The 16,089-nt window shown below is 39.5% G+C and overlaps 1 protein-coding gene across 8 annotated transcripts in view; it reads right to left on the reverse strand.

Annotated features, from left to right (window-relative positions):
- Positions 1-534: 534 nt before the first annotated feature.
- ppp1r12a (protein phosphatase 1, regulatory subunit 12A) overlaps positions 535-16,089 on the reverse strand; it is a 45,845-nt gene continuing 30,290 nt past the window's right edge. For 2 of the 8 annotated variants that reach the window (XM_044108670.1, XM_044108668.1), the window contains exons 10-27: positions 15,339-15,563; positions 14,801-14,892; positions 14,572-14,685; positions 13,837-13,989; positions 12,192-12,341; positions 11,930-12,109; positions 10,765-10,855; positions 10,352-10,531; positions 10,082-10,256; positions 8,917-9,038; positions 8,730-8,795; positions 8,000-8,016; positions 7,783-7,900; positions 7,003-7,107; positions 6,865-6,912; positions 5,954-6,004; positions 4,645-4,656; positions 535-2,322 (exon numbers count right to left, since the gene is read on the reverse strand). In XM_044108670.1, the coding sequence (XP_043964605.1) occupies positions 2,236-2,322; positions 4,645-4,656; positions 5,954-6,004; positions 6,865-6,912; positions 7,003-7,107; positions 7,783-7,900; positions 8,000-8,016; positions 8,730-8,795; positions 8,917-9,038; positions 10,082-10,256; positions 10,352-10,531; positions 10,765-10,855; positions 11,930-12,109; positions 12,192-12,341; positions 13,837-13,989; positions 14,572-14,685; positions 14,801-14,892; positions 15,339-15,563 (1,986 nt within the window). In that variant the 3' untranslated portion in view covers positions 535-2,235. Of the gene's footprint in view, positions 2,323-4,411; positions 4,657-5,953; positions 6,005-6,663; positions 6,698-6,864; positions 6,913-7,002; positions 7,108-7,782; positions 7,901-7,999; positions 8,017-8,729; positions 8,796-8,916; positions 9,039-10,081; positions 10,257-10,351; positions 10,532-10,764; positions 10,856-11,929; positions 12,110-12,191; positions 12,342-13,836; positions 13,990-14,571; positions 14,686-14,800; positions 14,893-15,338; positions 15,564-16,089 lie in introns of all 8 variants that reach the window. The other 6 variants (XM_044108672.1, XR_006369828.1, XM_044108671.1 and 3 more) reach the window with 6 other exon arrangements.

The following is a 16,089-nucleotide window of genomic DNA, read 5'->3' on the forward strand; positions in this document are numbered from 1 at the left end:
GTCAATACTGAGTAAAACCACCTTTTGCAACAAACAGCAAAAAGTCTTTTGGGGGTCTCGCGTAGCTCTGCCAATTCTTTGCATTATAGATTCAGCTTAGTGAAGTTTCACAATCTAGGTCTGGGCTTTGACTTGGCCACTGCAACAATTCAACTCTAAATTGTATCATACAAGTCTTTTCAGTTTTATTTGTGCTTTGCACTTATAATCCACCATTGTGGCTGATCATAAATTGCATTAAAAAAATATGCACAGACCAAAGGTTTGGACACACCTTCTAATTCAATTTAATTAGAAGGTGTGTCCAAACCTTTGGTCTGTACTGTACAGTTTTTTTTTTTTTTTTGTTGCAACACCACACAAAGTAAAATGTGCAAAAGGCAAAAATAATTTTTTGAAAGTCACTGCAGCATTTAGTTTTGACTTGAATCACTTTGTACATATAAATGATGTATCTAATCACTAAGGTCTTGTTAAAGGTAATATATATATATATATATATGAACAAACATGAAGGAAATAAGACACAGGAACTTTCCAATGTACAAGTTTATTTTTAATGAACTCTTCAGTGGTTGGTAGTCACAGCACAGCTTGCATGTATTAAGCCACACACCTATTTTACAATATGACAGGAAAAAAAGGGGGGAAAAAGCCTATACCAGTGCAGACAGCAATCAGTCCATCTGCAGTGATCCTTCTTTAAACTTATTGGACTAAAACTTCCTTAAAAGGCCACTGAAATGCATAAAATGTTGAGTGGAACAGCTGATGGTGGCGTTTCGCTTCAAACCCACAAGACTCCTCACATGGCATCGACAGTGCATGTAGACATTGTAGAAAGGACTGGATTAGCAATATCTAGATATCCTTTTATTTTATTTATTTTTTTCAAACATTTTATTTTATTTTAGTGACAATACCTTGCCTATAATACTACAGCTTTTTAAAAAGAATGGGAAACAAAATTAACAGCACTCGTCCAAGATACTGAATACAATTAAAGTGAAATGTAGTGAAGCGATTACTCTTTAGATTTCACTATTATGTGAACCAAAAAACAAAAAACAAAAAAAAAGGAAAAAAAAAAAAAAAGAAGCCGTCCCGTTTAAGAGAGGCTTTACTGTGTCCAATGTCCTCAAACTATAAAAGCAAAATAATTAAAACACACCTCTTTGTCCTCTGGAATTTGTATACTTTTAATAGTAACAGACGGGATCCATAAACGCATGCCATGTGCTGCTCTCAAACAAAATACATACAGGTATATACAGAATCACTCAGTACCTGCTAAAACAAAGTGAGAAATACAGAGTATAAACCGACTACGAACTTAAAATAAAAAGGAAAAAAAGGAGCAGAAAGAGAGAGAGAGAGAGAGAGACTGAAGCATCAGGAGTGAAAATCCTACTTGTGATGGACTCATTAAAGCATTTTTAAGAAGAAAACAAAAAGAAAAAATAAAATGCATATTGCACATACAGTGAAAGCTTAAACTCCACCAGATCTGCGAGAATTCGAATGTTTCCCTCTTGGAGGAAGACGCAGAGAGGGACGGGGGGAGGGGCGGAGGTGTGTGCTTAAGAGAGGGGAGGAAAACAACTAATCAGGATAAATTAGGTAAGAGAAGCCACAGGGAGCAGTTATCAGGCGGAAGTAGCTCTTATAAAAAAAAAAAAAGATGGAGGAGTGAAGGTGGGAACCGCACAGCACACAACACGTTTAGAGGAAAAGGAAGCAAAACAAAAGAAAAAAAAAAAAGAATGTGGCACAAGTAAAAATCAGGTGAAGGATAATATCTGTTCTTCAGTGATAGCTGAGAGAGGAGATCAATGCAAGTGTTCTTTTTTCTTTTTATGTACAACTAAGGCTTATTGGTTAAATAGTTTTCAGGCTTCCCCGCCCACATCGCTCTCACACAACCCTTCCTTCCTTTTTGCTCTGTAAACTCAGCACTTCTGTCAGAGCAGCAGCCACACCAATCAAGAGAACCACAGCCCAGGAGGATGGATGAACGGATGGATGGATGGATGGATGGATGGATGGATGCTGCAGTGGTGGTGGTGGAGGAGCAAAAAGGGAGAGCCGGGAGGAACAGAAAGCAAAAGGAGGAGTCTCGTCTCTGATGTCTGTTGCAATTAATATCTAAATGTGCAATTCCATTAGTCGCTGCCATGGGGGGACTAGCGGGTGCAGAAGACCGGGCAGGGCAAGGTGGGGCGGGGGGGTCGGTTTCTACTTGGAAAGCTTGCTAATGACTCGAATGAGCGCTCCGTTCTCGTCCTTTAGTCTCTGGTTGTCTGCTTTCAAGTCTGGGAGCATCTGAAAGGGAAGAACGGGGAACACGGGGGGGGGGAACAAGGGTGAGAGAGAGAGACAGAGAAAGAGAGGGAGAGAGAGAGCTTAGACGAGTCACGACACATCGTTCAACCAGTCAGGCTGCTGGGCAGTGCATTACCAGCAGCATGAACAAAGCAACCTCAGGAGTCGCACTGCATCTCACTGTTTGTCAGAAAGTAAAACAGGAATAATGTCTTTGATCCAAGTCAAAAGGGAGAACAGTAAAGGGCGAACACACCACAGGCCAGAGATCCTCAGAAAGCCATGCAGAATCTGAGCGGCTGCTCACCAGCAGCCGGACAATCACACACAGCGAGGAGGGAAAGTTCTCCTTCCTCAGATCAACTTCAGCTCAGGAACACAGAACCGGCTGCAGACACTACTTCTACAGTAAGTAAGTTCCACAGTAAGTGGAACAAGATGCAACATTAAATAGGTGATGACTGAGAATCAGAAACACACAGATTTGGATGCGTGTTGTAACAAAATGCAACCCGTCATGTAATTCTGGGCTGAAATATCCAATCTGGTTCACAAAACAAATTAATGGGCAGAGTACACATCTGCACTTTAAAAACTAAATTTCACTCAAATTGTGTCTCAATAGTGCTTTCAGGTCTTTCAGTGGATTTTAATGGAAATTCTGACTTATTTCCCCTGACAGTTAAATCGTTCCATCATTCTTTTAATTTAAAATGACAAAATTTCATGTGCGCATAAAAGTTCACCTTCATGGAGTTTTTACAATAGAATCTAAAATCTGAGGAGTGACACTTCAAATGAAAGCATTTTAAAATAAGACAGGTTTAATAACCTGTATATGTTATAAAGAAACATGCAAAAATGTTCAAACTACATCCTGACTTTCACTCTGTTCAGTTTGCTTATGATAATAATTTGCTTTCTGAGTTAGAGCAACATTTGCATATTGAATAAAGTTCTCAGGTTTCCTCTGAGAACTAAAAACATTCACATTTAGCTTAGATTTTTTATTTGTATTTTTTATTTTTTATTTTTGAAGAAATGCACAACAAAACTAAGAGTTGCAAAAGTATTGATACTGTTTTCACTATCGTCAAAGAATTTTACTGGGATTTTAAGTTGGAAAGTGGTGCATACTTATAGAGCTGCTTCTGTTTTGCAAACAGAAAAGTCACATGGCAGAAATTAGCTTTTCTTGCAATTACAGCTGTACGTTTTTCCAGAATAAAGCTCCCAGTTTTACACATCTGGAGAGTGAAATTTAGCCCAAACCTTTGAGGTGCTGTGAACATCTTTTGTTTTTTATTTTTGTGACAAACTGGCTTTGACTGGGTATGCTGGAACAGAGATGAGTATCTGGGATTGGCAAAGATTATCCCGCTGCTTCCAATTAACAGTGATCAGATGTTCACTTCCTGTTGAATGAAAGTAGCCCTCCAGCATGATGCTGCCACCACCATGTTTGACAATGAGGATGGTGTGTTCATGGTTCAACCTCGTCCCTCTAAGCTGCTTATTATGGTTTTCTTCTTGGCACTTTTGCACAAATAGTTGTTGCTTTTTTTACTCTAGTTTAAAGCACTTTTTTATGTTTTAAGTCCCAATGAAATTCTCTGATGTTTCTGTTTGGAATGTTGTAAAAGGTGAAAAATTCAAGCGGTGTGAATACTTAACGTCCTATTTAAAGTGCATTGGATGGTAGAGGGGTTCAGTCTGTGACCCTTTGGGTCAAATCAAAGTGATGCCACCGGTAGCTGCTTCATGCAATAAAACCAGAACAAGTCAAACTGATTTGCTGAGCTACCTTTGAGGAAAGCATCAAACTAGAAACCACAAAAGGACACTTTCCTTTACAGAGCTTTCAAATACGTTAAAAAAAACTCACCTTCGCTTTTCTCCAAGTATCTTTTTAGCATGTTATTACTTTAGATGTTAAGCAGTAGTTTTCTGAAAGCCCACCAAAAGTAGCGGACTGTAAAAGGAGAGTGTCCTGCTGGGAAAGGCAAACAGCCTCCCCAATCTGAAAACCAAAAGCTCTGGGGAGGCAGAGGAGGAGAAAACAGTCGGAGTATGGCGGCTGGACACCTGCCTGTCTACGGGTGCGGGGCAGTGCACAAATGGAGCATGAGAAGAAAGAAGGCAAAAAAGGAGGAAGAAGAAGACAGAAGGAGGAGATGGTGGACAGACAGACGAGGCCTAGAGGTCGCCGGTGGGCAGCTGGCTGCAGGCCGACTGGGAGAGCTTGGCCACAACGCGGGCCAGCGCCCGGTTCTCAGCCTGCAGCCGCTCCTTAACTTGCCGCAGGGCCTGAACCTGCTTTACCTGGGGGAGGTTCTGAAGGGAGGGTGGGGTGGAGAAGAGAGACAAAAGGGGAGGAGACAGAGGGTAAGAGTGGCAGAAGAAGAGAAATGCGTTTTAAGACCAAAAATCAACAAAGAGAGGATTAATAAATAAATCGGAAGATAAGACAGGAGCAGGAGGAGGGGAAAAAAAAGGGGAAACAGGAGAGGAAGATTATTAGAAAATGGGACAGATTTGGAAAACAGGAATGATTTAGAGCTTTCTGTTTCAGCATGGAGCTTGCAGATAGAATGGTAAAGTGACACTGATAAGCTCAACATCCTTTCCTCAAACTGACATTACAACACGCTCACCAGAAGTTAGATCTATTTTTATCCTCCCTCTTCCTTCAATTAATTTCCCAAACAAAGGAACAATTAGTTGTGCTTGACAATACAAGACACTAAACACTGATGGTCACAGATTATAAAGAGGCTAAGATTTGTCCAGATGAGCAGAAGCAGATACAAGTCGAGCTCAGTGTCTGACATGGCCATTATGGGCCAGAAATATTTAAACTTTATAGAAAACTTTCTTCACAGCTAGTTTTAACGCTTGAGACGAGTCACAGTATGGAAACAAAGCATTTCAAGTTTCACTTTAGTTGAATTACTTGGTATGACATTTTTCTTATATTCACATTTATCAAAGACACAAATGTTTATAATGATGCACCAATCGGTCAGTGATCTGAGCTGAAGTCTACGGCTTTGACCAGCAACTGGCAGGTCAAAAACTGACACATAGGTTCAATGTATGCATCAAAATTGAAAACACCTCACTTCTTGTGATCAGTAAAAAAATAAAAATAAATAGATAACAAAATGGCTAGTTCAAAATCAAAACTGGACAAAAATCCTAACCATCTGGCCAGACATGGGTTTTAAAACAGCACAGTAAAACAAATTGATTGGTGATCAGAACTGGTCGATTTTAGGATGGCTGGGAGCTTGAAAAAAAAAAAATATATAATATAAAAAATTAATAAAAACAAGTCTTACCAAGAAACTCTTTTGGTTACTGACAGAAGACAACCTAAAATGGGCTATTTTAAGAATCATTGTAGTTTTTTAAAATAAAGTCAATAGAAGCATAGACATCCAGAAAACTATTTAAAAACCAAATTGTGAACAAATATGTCAGCTGTTCACTCAGGCTGGAAGAGTTTTAGCAGATAACAGGAATACTGAACGTGTATCATAGCAACGCTGTTCTGTATTATTTTGAACTGCTAACTAGTAAATCTCTAATTACCAAAATAACGTGAATTTATGCATGCAACTTTTGGTACCTTGAGTTCCTCCTCCATCTCAGAAATCTTCCTTTCTAGAGCTCTTCTTTCCTGTTGGGACATGAGAGGCGGCTTAACACTGAACTAAAAAAAAACAAACAAAAAAAACTATAGATTTAATGCGTGGTGGCAGATGGTGTTGGGTGATCACACACACACTTCACTCGCATGTCCTGTGAGGGGTGTTCAAGCAACAGCCAGCTTACACCTAAACAGTAAGTGACTGAAACTGCAGTCAACTTTCTACAGGCAGGAATGAGTCTGAAAACAGGCAGACGGTCAGTTTGACTAAACGACTGAAAGACTCAACTGTTTATTCAGATAATTAAATACAGTTTCCTTAAAATGGATTAAAAATAGAGGATTAAGAACACAGATCGGCTGGGTATGAACTAATCAAACCAACTGATATTTAAAAGCATGAAAACACATGCACAGAGTCTGCTAATGTTTCTTTTTTTTTTTCAGCATAAAATTGGATAAATACACTTCCACACGTTAAAAACACGCATGAATAAGCAGTCAACGGAGATAGTGATCACACACTGCCACTAATGTTTAAATAGAAGTGGAAAAAAGAGAAATAGTAAAAAACAAAGTGTAGTGTTCTGGGTGGAGAGCCTGACTGATACCAGCTACCACAGCACAAAGTGAGCCTACAGGCAGCAGCAGAGAGGAGACCGTTATAAAAACTCAGGGTAAGATCATACCACCACCCAGTTGGTAAGAGGGTCTGCTTGTTACCTTCAGACATAAACCCATTAGAAGTGTTACTGGGATGTTTCAAGTAAGTTTTATTTTAACAATAAATTAGTCTTAAAACACACAAGAAAGAGAAATGATCTCATTTTAGTTGATGGTTATGTAACAGAGGAGTGAGATGGAGGTGGTTTGGTGAAGTAGTTCATTACCCTTTTCTCCATCTCAAGCTGGGATCGGTCAGCATAGCGTTCCTGCCTCTGCGTTAAAAACACATCAAACTTTAGTTGCTTTTCCAAAACAGTTATTTTTTTTTTTTTAAAGATGATGAAAAGTGTAAGTGTGCATACCTGTGTAGCTTTCTCTAACTGTAACTTCAAGTCTGCCAGCTCCAGGTCAGTGTCGCGTAACTGGGCCTTCAGCTTCTCGTTCTCAGCTAAGATCTGTTCATAGAGCTGAGAAAGAAACCCGTCAAAACACGTTTACAGCCTCATTTACCGCCTAACAAAGTGCAGAGCAAGTGTTAGCAATTTATTTAGATTAAATCAATTCAACTTTTCATTTGATGCATTTGAAGGACTGATATTTGGAGCCTATTATGGAAAATGATGGCACACCCTCTTTCATTGCCAGGATTTTAAGGTAAAAATGATCTGGACTCAACCTGGGGTGAAGTTTAAATCAAAAACAGAATCCATGTTGACATTTAAAAGAACAAGGTGAAGGCAAAAAAAAAAAGTTGTGTGTGAAAAACTAAGTACACAAAATAAAATGACAGCGTGTAAAAGAATATTTGAGAAGGAACAACTAGATGTAAATATTCTGTCATTTTCTTAAAAACTTTATAAAGTGTTTTTTTTTTTTGTTTGTATGTTTGTCTTCTGTAAAATAGGTCCACATACAAAAAAACTAACTTAAAGAAGGTACATCTAATTTTTCCTATGACTGTTAAATATTCACTTAAAGAATTTCAGACAGCAAGATGTAAAAGTTTTGTATCTTACTTGAGAAGGAGACCAGAATAACTTTCAAACTTTTAGTTTCTCATGCAGATAACGTCTCGTTTTTCAGGATTTCCGACATCCAAATTTAAATAAAATAAAAAAAGAAAGCTGAAAGTGGGTGCATACCTTTTTGTAGTCGGTGGTGTCGTCTCTATCCAGTCGGCTGGAGTACGGCCTTCGACTCTCACCATAACTACGGCTAAAAAGAGCATCGTTGCGATCTAAATATGAAGTGCTCTCATTTCTGCAAATAAATAAATGAATAAATAAAAACAGGTGACATTAGCAACCAAATATTGCAGTTGAGCAACAGCATTCAAAACATAGTGATGCTGCAACTTACCTGGACAATCTGTCACTCTGTAAAGAAACAAACAAAAGAAATGTCAATATAAAAGAGCTAAAAAATTGGATTAGATTTGTCTCACCTAATCTATGTAGATTTATTTAGGAATAATAAATTAAATAATATTTGCTACTTTTCAGCTCTCTGTTAGTAGCTGGAGAGGCCGTGACATAAAGGTCTTCCTGTATCCAGAGATAAACACTCATTTCCTCTCGTGGTTTTGCTGCAGCTCCACCCATCGTAAGTGACGGCTGGCAGCTGGAGTTCCTCCTCCTCCTCCTCCCTGATGGCTGACTTCAAACAACTGTGTCTCTCTCTCTCTGTTAAAACTTCAAATAACAGTCTCTTCCAAACAGGAAGCTCACCCAGAAACTAATGAGTTTGCAAAGCTGCATCTTTGGCCTTATGTTGGATCATTAGTGAACGGCATGAATGTCATGACTAATTTTAAAAATAAAAAAACAACTTTAAATTTCACTAAAGTTCAAAGTATTTTCATTCCAAACACATTATGACACCTAGACATGAAGCCAACAGTACGTTTGATTCCTAAGGTCAACTAAGTAACAGACAATTACCAAAAGATTTAAAGAAAAGGAGCCAAAGACAAGAATAAAGATTAAAAGCCAAAGAGCAAAAATCAAAGGGAGAAAGAACAGGACTACTTTGATTTGACTGACAGGCTGTAGTTCTACTTTCCGCCCTCAGTGTGTGTGAGGTTAGTTACCTGTGGTTCTCCCCGGGTGCTGCCCTCCTCCGAGTCCGACTGCTGCTCAGGGTCATCATCTCCACCCTGGAATTAAAAAATCAGAGAAAGTGAACGCCTTAGGTCTCACCATCAGAATGACCACAGCAGAACATCAAGTGTCCTGACCTGCAGAGTGTAAAGATAGTAACAATAAAAATTGTTTTACATCTTGAGTCCAGAAGGACACCCCAGTGGAGCGTCTCTTCTCCCGGGGCCGCCTGCGATCCCGTATGGAGCGGGGCTGAGACTTGTCCTCGCCTTCCTTCTCCTCATCCTTTTTGTCTGATTCTGTTATTGGAAAAGACATTTTACATTTCTTCACATCAAAAATAAACATTTAAGCTATCAATATTTGACCTCTAAGTGTATGTATTTATCTGGCAATTTGCTAGAATTTTGATATTTTAGAATCATTTAAATGTGAAGTGTGTGTCATCAACAAAGCTATTAAACTATTCATTAATTTATTGATAAACCTACACCGAACATCTAGATTCCCTTAAAAAGTGCCTCTACAAATCAAAAGGCAGCTTAGACATTCAGTGTGTCTGAAAACAAAACAGAAACACACCTGCATTTTACAGCACAAGATAAAAATATTTATCTGTATGGTTTTATTTTATAATTACTGTATGAAAAATACTGAATATTTAAATAAAGAAGTTAGAAAAGACTCGGGCTGCAACAAACTAAACCATAGACTGTGGATTCAGGTGAACTAAAAACTTATTTTTTCTTTCTAAAAATCTAAAGAAATCAAATTACATTTGATTTTTTTAACAGTGACATTATGTACTTATTGTACATCAGGTATCCTAGAAGAGTCCAACTATAATAGCACGGAAGACAATAATTTTTCTTCAAAAATAAAGGAAATAAGAAAAATAAATTCACAAAAAAATAGTGTTTACTTGGATTATGAGAAGCTATGGTTGTTTCAGAAATTATACTAAATAGTATCTTATTTTTTCCCCCTTACCTCCTCATGAGCACCAAATTCAACCTTTTTATTGACCATTTATGTGCAAAACAATTTTTGAAGTAAAACATTTTTTATTATTATTATTATCCTGATTTGAAAGTGTTCAAAGTTTCTGTGACAGAACCACATTGCCAGTGTTTTCTGCTGCTGAAAGAATAAAATCAGCTTTCTGTTTTCCCAAGCAAACTTTATTCATGTTCATTTAAAAGGAAACTCAACCATTTTCTGCATCAAAAAAATGCATTTTCTGTTGCTGTGGATCTTAAGCTTCACGCAGGTTTTCATCTACATCTCTTTGCCTCAAACAGTGTAGCTCTTATTTATTTGGGTGATTTTGAAGAGGACTGACCTTTTTCTGTGTCTCGAGAGGACCTGCTGTAAGATGAGGTGATCCCTGTCAGACTGTTGGGCCTGTTGAGGGCGCTGGACCCCGAGGACAAAGAAGAGCTGGAGTAGGGAGCAGTGGAGGCAGTGCTGACGGTGGAAATGGAAGAGGAGGAGGACGAAGACGAAGGCCGATAACGCTGCGGGAAAAACAAGGCGTGAAGAGGAGAAATTAAAACTGTGTCAATTACAGTCACCCATCTCAGGAGAGAGATGACAGAGGTGAAGCAGGTACCTCTTCAAAGCTCCGGTACTTCGATCGGTAATCATCCTCTTTGGTCTCCGTCTCCTTCTTCTCCTCCTGTTTCTCCTTGTCTTGCTTCTCTTTCTCCTCCTTTTCCTCTTCGTGGGTCTTTTGGGGACGACTCCTGCCAATTGTTTTCTCAGCCTCTTGAAGGTCAGTAAGAGTCACACCCTGGAAAAACAAGGGGCATTTTCTCTTTAGAAAAATAATGCCATTAAAAATAGTTTCAGCCGTGTAGTAGCAAAGAAACGTCACAACATTTAAACCCCGATGCAATAAACAACAGCTTAGGTTCATTTTAATGATAAAAACCTCTGCCCTCAATGTATTTTAACACTGAAAAAAAAAGGACACTTCCATCTGGTTAAGTAATAAGATGAAGTATAAAAGCATTACTGACTGACCTGGGTGGAGCGCCTCGACTGCCGGGCCTGTCTGGATCGAGCTTTCCTCTGAGACTCCGACTCCTCGTCTCTCACCGGTGTCAGGTACGACCTGAGGCAGGAAGAAACAAAAAATAAAAACATTTTAAACACAACTCTTACGTAAAACGACTCTCTGCAGAATGAAAGTAACATAATTGTCCCTTTCATCTTGCTTGGTGAAAAAAAAAAAAAAAAAAAAAAAAAGTATGTATTTAATTTTTTTTTTTTAACCCAGAAGAATTTTTTTCCTGGCACTTCATCAGAATTGTGATTTTTCTTTGTCCATTATGTCAAAATAAACCTAAGAATTAAACTTGAGCAAGCTACAACTAATCTTTGGGAAGCAGAAATGAACCTGAACTGCTGCAGAGGGAAAACCCAACAAACAAAACAATCAAACCAGAAAAAAATTTAAGTAATGTGCATATTAATGTTGAATTCTTGTGTAATGTTGGCAGAAATCTCCACGCTTTCTTAAAGCAGCAGTATTGTGCGTTTTCCAGCCTCATAGTGCCACTTTTTAATCAAGTAACTGTTACCTTCAGTTGTTATAAAAATGCGATATACAAGAAATACGTTTTTTTTTAAATAAAAAAATGTTTTTTAATAAATCTTTATTGTTCAAAAACAACAGTACAACTTAGTCCTGAGATAAAATTCTAAGTCCATATCACCAACCCTTCTTTAAACACAAGATAAAAAATTCCTAATGGTGGATACAAAACAACAACAAGCAAGCAAGTATTCCCAGCTTAAAACTCAGACTTATTTGCAAAAGAACAAACAGAAACAACAAAATGTGGTTGACAGCATGCTCCTGTTGGCCACACAGCGATACCAATGACCCTCGGCCTTCAGCCCACCGTCCTTATATGGAGAAGCAGCTGGAGCGGTCCAGACTGTGAACCTGCTCCCACACAGACAGGTGGCTTGTTTCAGCCAGCCACTCTACTAAAGCAGACTTTCTCTCCCTCAGCGTGTGTGGAAAAGGAAATTACAGAGACGAAGATTCTTAAACTGGGGTGGAGGGAGCATCTAGATTGCTGTGAAAACACTTCCTGGTTAACGTTTTAAGCTACTTTAGATACATTTTTCAGAACAACCAAGCTGCAGAGGAGGATTAAAAGTGAAGTGTGTGTGTTACCTGCGTCGTTCTGGGCCGGTGCCGATGCCGATGCCAGTGAGGGCGGTAGTGGTGGATATGGCGGTGGTGGTAGTGGTAGACGTGGTGGTTGTGGTAGAGCCAGTGTTTATAGTGGGGATAACAGCAGCCGAGTCCTTTTCCTTCTCCTTTTCCCTCTCTGCACTCTCCTCTGACCAGTACCTGTTATCACAGTGAGCATTTTACCAAGACTGAATAGTTTGTCTCTATAAGCTCCAACTGACCACAGGCGGAAGAAGTTTACCTGCTGGTGAGACTGGTGGAGCCAGTTCGGGTGGAAGAGGACCCCAGGCTGGAGAGGAGGCCGCGGTGGCCAGTGGGCGAGGTAACAGACGAAGAGGTGGTGGTGGTTGTGGAGGAGCTCAGGTCCTCGTGTCTTCTGCCGAAAGAGCCGCTGAAGGGACACAGATGTTGCATAAGTGATCAACACAACTGGTCTCTCTTATCTCCGTGCATCGCCTTTTGTGCTGCTCCTTTGCTGAGGGTAGATTGAAGCCGATACGCCACATAAATCTGATGAGTTTAGGAGGCCGTGTTCACCGATTCCCCGGGAAACAAACTGAGTCACCAGACTCAGCCGAGTGTCAGCGAGACCTGCACATAAAGTCAGAGCAGCTGATGCCTCTTAAGGGAAAAACCCAGCATCAGCGTTACTTAGAGGTCCTTATTATGGGACTGCTGGTTGGATTTTATTGCCGTTTGTTCTTTAACATTATGAGCAAGAGAACGGGTCAGACTGAGACTGAGGAGAGTTTGAGCTTGGTGGGCTGAGATGACTCAGATTGGCAAAGACTTCACCTGATTAAGGAGGAAGATTGCAGATCAATTATTTTCATTTCTTATTTTCAAAATGCATTTACAGTGCTTTGTAAAAATTTCCATACTCTACATTTTTCCACACATTGTCTCACATTACAATAAATGTGAAAGTATTTTAGTAGGATTTTATGTGATAAACCAAATGGTTAATATTTGTAAAGTGGAATGAAAAGATTACAAGTGGAAATAAAAACCTGAGTCAATAATTCAGAGAGCCAAATTACAGCTGCAACTCTTATGAGCCCCTCAGTTTTGAACATCTACAGATGAAATTTTAGGTCATTTTTCATGATGTAGGTCAGACCTGAAAACAATCATTTCCAAGTCTTATTATAAACCCTTCACACTTTACTAACACATTGCATGACTTGAAATCAAACTGTCACTTTAACTGGAAGGTGAGATTCTGCATCTGGAATCAAAACTTTTCAAGCCTTTTAATACTTCTTTTCCCCTTTTCATCAACTCTGACCAGTTTCTCTGACACTGTTAAAGAAAACCATTCCCACAAAATACTGCTGCCACCACCATTTTCACCATGAGGATGGTGTGATTACGTTGATGTGCCCACAGACAGGAGTACATCAAAATGTTTGATTTCTGTTTATCTGACCTGAGCACCTTATTTCATATACCTAGTTCCCCATATATGAATTTTTTCGACAATGGTCTTCTACAAGCCAATCATTTAAAGTCTTACTACTTTTCCTGTTAAAAAAAAAATTCCACATATTGCATTTTTTTTTTCTACTATTACTTTTATATTTAGGGGTATTATACTGAATGGTTATAAAAACACAATCTGGAATTTATTTCCAAAATTTTTGACGGCATATATTGTAGCTTGAAGACAAGATATTGAGAAGTTCAGGGTTTTTGAAAGTTTCTCCTGTATTTAAAGTATTATAGATAAACAAAAATCCTTGAACTTAAACTTTAGAGAGCTGAACAATAAAAACTAAAACTCAGAGAATGAGACGTTGCTGCATAAACCGAGGGAAGACAGAAAACGTCCAGCAGATCAGAGAGGCGGACAGAAAGGACGGCTGGGTGTGGAGGCAGCGGTGTACCTGCGGTAAATGCTGTAGGACGGGTAGTGGGAGGAGGGTGGCTGCCAGGGTTTAGTATTACAGGTGTTAGGATCCAAGCTGGAGGTGGACGAAGACTTGGCTGGCACGTCCCGCGTGCTGCCGCTCCGCCCCAGCGCTAGCGTATGGGACGTACTAGTGTGTCGGCACGCAGGTGGCCAAGAGAGTTAGCGGTGGAAGTGCAACACACACACACAAACAAACATTTACATATAAAACACACAAAACATGTTTAAGTCTATGAAGCTTTGACACACAGCTGCTGCATTCATAGCAACACAAAACTTAATGACGTCTGGGAATAAAAGAACTTTATATTCTGCTTTCTTTTCTTGTAATATTTTTGGTGGGGAGACAGAAAAACAAGGTTTCCAAATTGAAGTTCTTTCTAATAGATGGCTTAAAGCCATAACTTGTCAGGATATGAATGCAGCTTTAGACTATGCTCATGTGTCATAAACAGGAATATGATTTATTTGATCCAACAAACAGTAGCTAGGCTTGTTAAAATATCTAAGTGGTGCATTTTAACTGTGGCTTGACAGAACAGGCACAGCCATGCAACAAACTGTGGCTGGAGTTGAGAGGCTACAAATAAAAGCATGTACATACATATCGGCTGATCTGACTATGAAAAGCAACTAGTGGCGATTGCAGCAGGTCAGATCTAAAGGAAGACAGCAGATGCTGAGGGATGGAGGTTTAGCAGGAGCTAACCTGCGCTGGTAGCTGGAGGTCCGGTTGGTGGAGGAGCTTCCTTCGCTGTTCTTCAGGTCGTCGTCCCAGCGTCGCCGGGTGTATGAGCCGCTACGTATCAGAGCTGTAGAGTCCCTGGGGAACCACAAGCTCTTTAAGTACGTTCTATTTCGTTACCTCATCATTTGCTTCCAATAACTTCTATAATCAAAGCATTAGTGTTTTTTTTTTTTTTTTTTACAGTCACTACCTGTTTTCCTTCTCGTCGATGTCTGAAGTACTGGCAAGTCTCCTGGGGATGGTTGGGGCCACATACGCAAGTCGGGTTCCTTTGTCTTTCTCCTGTAGAAATCAGAACAAACAAGCACTCTGTTAGCAATATTAAACAAGAATTTCTTGTTTAAACATGACAAAGCATTAAAAAAACATATATTTTAAAAAAATAACAGAAAAAGGGAGTACACCGTGATACTCCTAGGCTAAATAACACTTGTTTGGACACACAATCTTCACAAAATTTGGTTTATTTATGGCATAAAATTAAACTAAAAGCCATTCCAGAAAGTTGTTAAGCTCGGTGTGTACCGGTACTGTTGCAAGGAATGGTAAAGACTGGATTACACAACCACAAAATTATGTGTCTGTCAAAACACATAACTTTTGTCAGACACAAAAATGGTCTGACAAAAATTTTTCATACAAAAATAGGTATGAAGGTATTTTCTGCTCGCAGTAGAAACGGAACGCTGGACTGAAAAAAACAAATCATCTAACTCATCACTGCCGACCTTTTCTTTTTCTTTGTTGTCCAGGGATGAGGTGAGGCGAGGGCTGGAGGCCGATCGCATCACACCTGTAGTGTCCTTTTCCCTCTGAGCCTCCTTTGTGGCTGTGATCTCAGAGAGCGCGCCGTAGCTGCCTGTCTTCCTCAAACCCAGACGCCACGAAGCCGGAGACTCGTCCTTCCTGTCCTCCTCCACTTTGGTCGAGACCTTTCCGGCAGGCTGAACGACCTGGAGAATGAAAGGATGATGCAGCAGCTTAGATAACACTGAAATACACATTAATGTTCATAACTATAGCAATATTCCTAGTAATCTTAGTAAGCAACAAAGGGGGACCACGTCAAACGCTTGCTGATTAATTTATAAGTGTATTTATTTCCTTGCACCTCTTCCCATTTTGTCAGGCTTCATACAAACAATATATTTTATTGTGTCAGATCAACACAAATCTGATTACACGGAGAGCAACCCAAGACTTAAGATAGCTCTTTACTTTGACTGGGCCATTTGAACATATGGACATGTTTCATCCAAGTCATTCCATTGTCATTAGGCAAGAAGGGAAACCTCTACCATGCAGATTTTAAAGGATGGCTTTGAATTGACCATCAGCTGCAGTCAGTTTCCCTAGCCATGCTAACTCAGGTAGCATGATGCTGCCATCACCAAGCAAATGCACAATTTGATTATTTGAAACATTTTCAATAATGGATCTTTGTTGCCACTCTTTAATACAGACATAATTTGTGGAGAG

Source organism: Gambusia affinis, linkage group LG23, assembly GCF_019740435.1.
Source record: "Gambusia affinis linkage group LG23, SWU_Gaff_1.0, whole genome shotgun sequence".
Classification (NCBI taxonomy): Eukaryota; Metazoa; Chordata; class Actinopteri; order Cyprinodontiformes; family Poeciliidae; genus Gambusia; species Gambusia affinis.